This window comes from Leucoraja erinacea, chromosome 12, assembly GCF_028641065.1.
Source record: "Leucoraja erinacea ecotype New England chromosome 12, Leri_hhj_1, whole genome shotgun sequence".
Taxonomy (NCBI): domain Eukaryota; kingdom Metazoa; phylum Chordata; class Chondrichthyes; order Rajiformes; family Rajidae; genus Leucoraja; species Leucoraja erinaceus.
In genome coordinates, this window is record NC_073388.1 from 844,513 (window position 1) to 850,512 (window position 6,000).

Sequence of the window (6,000 nt, forward strand, 5' to 3'; positions counted from 1 at the left end):
CATTCCGGAGTACTGGTGCTGCTGCTCTCCCTTCGGCGGTCTCCCACCCCCACCCCCACCCCCAGTCCCTTGAGCCAAAGGTTTAAAGTCAAAGTCAATGTCAATTGTATTCGTCACACCCACATCACATGCAGTGAAATGAATTTGCCAGCAGCGATACACTTAAAAAGAACACACAATACACAATAGGATTTAACACAAACATCCACCACAACATTCTTCACTGTGGTGGGAGGCAACAAAGTTCAGTTGCTCCCCACCGATATTTACAAAACTGATTTCATTCATCTCATTATGACTGCATTCCCACTCTCTGTTCGACGGGCCACTCGACTGATGAATGCTCTAACTGTCTGGATAGAACAACCCGACTACGTTTGTCTTACAATGGTCTGTCACATTATTATTGTGAACAGGGACGAAAGATCTTCACCATTCCCGTGATGGCCTGTGTTGTGTTGGGGGTTCTGTTCGTCTCTGGGTTCATCGCCTTGTATCTGGTAACGCGGAGGAAGCAAGCAAGAAGAGGTGAGGCGTTATCCGTCATGTTGCGCCGCTGCACCCGGTCACCAGTATATTCTTCCGCAACCTCATCCCCGCGTTCAATGAAGTGCGCGCAATATTTGACCGATATTGAAAGCGGCGAGTAGTTGTTAATGGCCAGAGCACCGGGAAACCCACGCTCCCACCTCAACACAAAAAGCCCCGTTAAATTCCACCAAATGTCGCTTCAGATAACGTGCCTTGTTCCCGATGTTGGGGGAGTCCAGAACCAGGGGCCACAGTTTAACAATAACGGGTAAGCCATTTAGAACGGAGATGAGGAAACACTTTTTCTCACAGAGTCTGTGGAATTCTCCAGAGTGGAGACAGGTTCTCTGGATACTTTCAAGAGAGAGCTAGATAGGGCTCTTAATGATAGTGGAGTCAGGGGATATGGGGAGAAGGCAGGGACGGGGTACTGATTGGGGATGATCAGCCATGATCACATTGAATGGCGGTGCTGGCTCGAAGGGCCGAATGGCCTACTCCTGCACCTATTGTCTATCGTCTATTGCCTTGCGTTTTTCTGTTGCCAAACGACCTATAAACATTGTTCCCAAAGCCTCGAGGGGTTGAGGGGAAATTGAGGCGCGCACATCGCGCTCACCGGAACACCGTTTCATATTGAACCGATCTAAAGATTATACTTCACCTTCGCCATGATTTCAAATCATACTCAGACTATGAGATGATAAACATGTATCACATTACACAGATTGTAATCACCGCGTCCGCTCTCTTAAAGGCGTTGCCATTGGCTCATGGGACTCCCGCGCTGATATGTACCAAGCTGTATATGAAGAGATTGAGGATATTCCGCATGGAGAATACATTGTCCCAACCGATGGTTCAGGTTTGTTTTCTATTTGATGCTGTCTGTACTGCACAGCTACGTCATCTCCTCATTGACCATTGTAATTGTTGATGTACTAACGGGACATGGAGGACAATCCCGTCGCTATTATGAGGAAGCGAACTGGACGAAAAGCGTTTTGTCAGAGCGTGGTACGCGCTGACGGACTTACAATAGTTCCTGGATTCTTCACTCTGGGCAAAGGTGATTTTCTCGTGTGGAAACTGTCACTTGCGCATCCTTCCAGCAACATACAGACTCGCATTAACGTGCGATCCCGTAAATAATAGCCAGGTTAGCTGAGATGACCACCCCATGTGTGGACTATTCACCCTGGTGTGATGTTATTGTTTTGGGTCAGCAACCATCCATCAATACTACGTTCCTTAAGTGAGTAAGTTTCCACTATCTGTCGGAAAGAAACGCAGATGCTGCTATTAATCGAAGATAGACACAAAATGCTGGAGTAACTCAGCGGGACAGGCAGCATGAGATGAGGAACAACCTTTTCACCCAGAGAGTTGTGAATCTGTGCAATTCTCGGCCACAGAAGGCAATGGAGGCCAATTCACTGGATGTTTTCAAGAGAGAGTTAGATTTAGCTCTCGGCTAAAGTAATCAAGGAACGGGATACTGATTTTAGATGGTCAGCCATGACAACATTGAATGGCGGTGCTGGCTCGAAGGGCCGAATGGCCTGCTCCTGCGCCTATTGTCTATAATGGAAGGGAGGTTGGTTTGTGTCATGGTCTGGGTTGCGTCCACAATTCGCTGCAATTTCTTGCTGTCTTTGGCGGAGCTGTTCCCAAACCAAGCTGTGATACATCGCGGTAAAATGCTTTGCTCGGCGCATCTGTAGACATTGGACAGAGTTGTTGGGGACATGTGGAACCTTCTAAAGAAGTGGAGGCGAGTTGACACGTGTCAACATTCAAATGTAAAGTCATGTTGAATTATCGCATTCAGTGAACATCACGTTCCCCACTTCCAGATTCATTTCATGACAGCGACGATGATGTAAACAGTGTGGGCAGTGACGAGCGTGGAGATAACGTGTCAACGTTGTGTGAAAGTGGCCACAGGGATCGCTCCATCTAGGTGAGCTGAAGCAATGCCATTTCCTTCCTCACATTCTTTCAGGCAATGAGAACCAGGCTCTTCATTCAATGGGCGACAACCTGACGAAGCGGTGAGCTGAATTAGTGTCAGAGACCAGTGTTCGATCCTGACCTTGGATGCTGTTTGTATGGAGTCTGCACATTCTCCCTGCGACCGCGTGGGCTCCGTGCAGGTTCTCGGGTTTCCACCCACATACCAAAGGCAGGTGGATTTGTAGAATATTTGACCTATGTATATTTGCCCCTAATGTGTGGATGTGAATGAACAAGTCCAGAACTAGGGGTCACAGTTTAAGGTTAAGAAGGAATTATTTTAGGACCGAGATGAGAAAATCATTTTTTACACAGAGAGTGGTGAATCTGTGGAATTCTCTGCCACAGAAGGTAGTTGAGGCCAGTTCATTGGCTATATTCAAGAGGGAGTTAGATGTGGCCCTTGTGGCTAAAGGGATCAGGGGGTATGGAGAGAAGGCAGGTACAGGATACTGAGCCATGATCATATCGAATGGCGATGCAGGCTCGAAGGGCCGAATGGCCTAATCCTGCACCTATTTCCTATGTTTCTAAGTGGTATACTATAGAATTCATGGGAAAGCTAACGGGAACTGGTGCCATGGTAGGCGTGTACCTGGTGGGCTAAAGGAATGTTTCCGTGCTATATCGCTTATCTAAATTAAAGTGCTGTGTGTATACTTAGCGCACACTAATGTTACATCCGCGATCAAGCCGTTTCGTTGTCCAATGCATTTCGTTGTCTCTGTACTGTACACTGACAATGACAATTAAAATTGAATCTGAATCTGAATCTGAAGCCATGATCAAAGCATTATTAACCTATCTATCATCTGCTTGCCCACAGAGCATAGACCACAAAAGCAGTAAGGGCCCCGGAACTCCTCAATCCTACAGTCATCGTGGCATCGGCAATCTTCATTTGAGCACAGCCCACCGCCGATGGATCAATTGGAAGCACCATTTCACCAACACCTGGCATGTGGGAATAGAAGATAGAATAGCAGAGTACAGCAGCAATATCTTTGCCGAACATGATCATGATGCCAAATCTAATGTAATACCCTCTGCCTGCAAGTGATCCATTTCCCTTTATTCACTGCGTATTCACTTGTCTATCCGAAGGCCTCCTAAATGCCACCAATGTAAATATTTCCACCAGAACCCTCGGCAGCAGGTTGCATGGGCCCACCACACCATGTGTGTAAAACTTGCCCGCACATCTGTGATGTATCCCTCCCACCTCTTTTCCTTTAAATACTGACCTCTGACCTTGGGGGAAAATGTTCAGCCAGTCTACCCTATCCATGCCTCTCATAATTAGATAGAGTTCTATTAGGTCTCCCCTCAGCCTTCGCCTCTCCAGAGACAATAATCCAAATTTGTCCAACCTCTCCGCACAGCAATTAACCCCTAATCTGTGCTTCATCCTTTTCTTCCTTTCCAAAGCCTGTACATTCTTACTGAAATGAGGTGACCAGATCTCCATAGAATACAACAAATGCACCTTTTATGAAGATGCAACATGACTGCCTGACTCTTATATTCAACGCCCAATAAAGGCAAGAATGCTCCATGCCTTATTTCTCACTTTATCTAGTGTTGTCACAACCAGGGAGTTATGGACATGGATCCCAATATCTATCTGTACATGATGCTGTCAAGGTTCATTTAATTAATTGTGTACATTCTCCTGACGCTCGGTACAAGAACTGTTCCAGAGCCGCTGTCTGAAAAAAGCTCTGAGAATAGCTAAGGACAAACTGCACCCCATCCACACACACCTGGATCTCCTGCCATGCCATTAGGCAAGAGATACCGTAGCATCAAAGCCCAGACTACAAGACTGCTAAACAGTTTCCTGCCACAGGCTGTGAGGCTGCTAAACAGTCACTCTGTACTCACAGTCACCTGATTCTGCAGCTTTGCACTGACATTTTAATAACTCTGACACTGGCCACTCAAATCAGCTGCCCTGGACATTTTAATGATTGGTTTAACTGTATTTTAATGTTGCTGATTTACCTGCTTTTAACTATTGATACTGTTTCATCAGGGACTGGATTGTTTTTTGTTGTTATTATGTGTGAAATGTTTTAAGTTTCATGTGCGATGCTCCGGTATTCCCCGGGAAACGTCTTCTGATTTTGCACTGTACAACTGTTGCTTTGCATGATGACAATAAAGGTTGATTTGATTTGATTTGATGTTCTACTTCCCAAAGTCCAATAAACTTCCGGGATTTAAACTCCATCTGTCTGTTCACCAGAAATATCTGGATTTAAAAGACTCTTAAGACTGCAAATGGTTGAGAGCTTCAACTTCCTTTGTGTTAATGTTACCAAGGATCTGTTGTGGACCAGCTGTGCCCCAGACTGCAAGAAATTGCCGGCATGTAGTTGTCACCAATCCATCAAACAGACCACACTGCCCACCATTGACTCTGTTTAGAGAGCACAATGCCTGCGAATAGCAACCGGCATCATCAACGTTTTGTTTCAGAACGGTCCTCCCATAAGCTTGGGTACTGTCCATTCATCTCCATCCCATAAGTGTATGTTTTAGTTTATACTTAGTTTTGTAGTATGTGGGAGTGGTGGGGGAGGGGGCACTTTTTCTTCTCTTTCCACGACGGAGATGCAACTTATTCCATGTCGTATCTCCGTCTGCACTGCGGCCTAACATCGTGGAGCTGGCGGCCTCTTGTTCTAGAGCTCCAAAACCGTGGAGCCTGTGGACGTTAACATCTCGGAGCGGGTGATCCCTTTGCCAGGGGTCGGCCTTTGTTGCTCCAACCTGCGGACTTTAACATCGTGAAACTCGCTGCCCCTGGTTAGCGACCAATTTCGGGTTCTCTCAGCCGCAGGAGTTTCGACCGCCCCAATGAATTTCAAAGTAAAAGAAGTACTGACACTTTTGAAAAATATAAAAGTGGATAAGTCTCCAAGTCCTGACAGGATATTCCCTAGGACATTGAGGGAAGTTAGTGTAGAAATAGCCGGGGCTATGACAGATATATTTCAAATGTCATTAGAAACAGGAATAGACCCCAAGGATTGGCGTACTGCGCATGTTGTTCCATTGTTTAAAAAGGGTTCTAAGAGTAAACCTAGCAATTATAGACCTGTTAGTTTGACATCAGTGGTGGGCAAATTAATGGAAAAGATACTTAGAGATAATATATATAAGCATCTGGATAAACAGGGTCTGATTAGGAACAGTCAACATGGATTTGTGCCTGGAAGGTCATGTTTGACTAATCTTCTTGAATTTTTTGAAGAGGTTACTACGGAAATTGATGAGGGTAAAGCAGTGGATGTTGTCTATATGGACTTTAGTAAGGCCTTTGACAAGGTTCCTCATGGAAGGTTGGTTAAGAAGGTTCAACTGTTGGGTATAAATGCAGGAGTAGCAAGATGGATTCAACAGTGGCTGAATGGGAGAAGCCCGAGGGTAATGAATCAAGAGAGAGAG

General features: G+C 45.7%; 1 protein-coding gene across 1 annotated transcript in view; it reads left to right on the plus strand.

Annotated features, from left to right (window-relative positions):
- LOC129702399 (deleted in malignant brain tumors 1 protein-like) overlaps nt 1–4,722 on the plus strand; it is a 29,631-nt gene extending 24,909 nt beyond the window's left edge. The window contains exons 12-15 of the mRNA XM_055644176.1: nt 417–528; nt 1,289–1,396; nt 2,388–2,494; nt 3,374–4,722. Of these exons, the coding sequence (XP_055500151.1) occupies nt 417–528; nt 1,289–1,396; nt 2,388–2,494 (327 nt within the window). The 3' untranslated portion in view covers nt 3,374–4,722. The remainder of the gene's footprint in view (nt 1–416; nt 529–1,288; nt 1,397–2,387; nt 2,495–3,373) is intronic.
- Nucleotides 4,723–6,000: the final 1,278 nt, after the last annotated feature.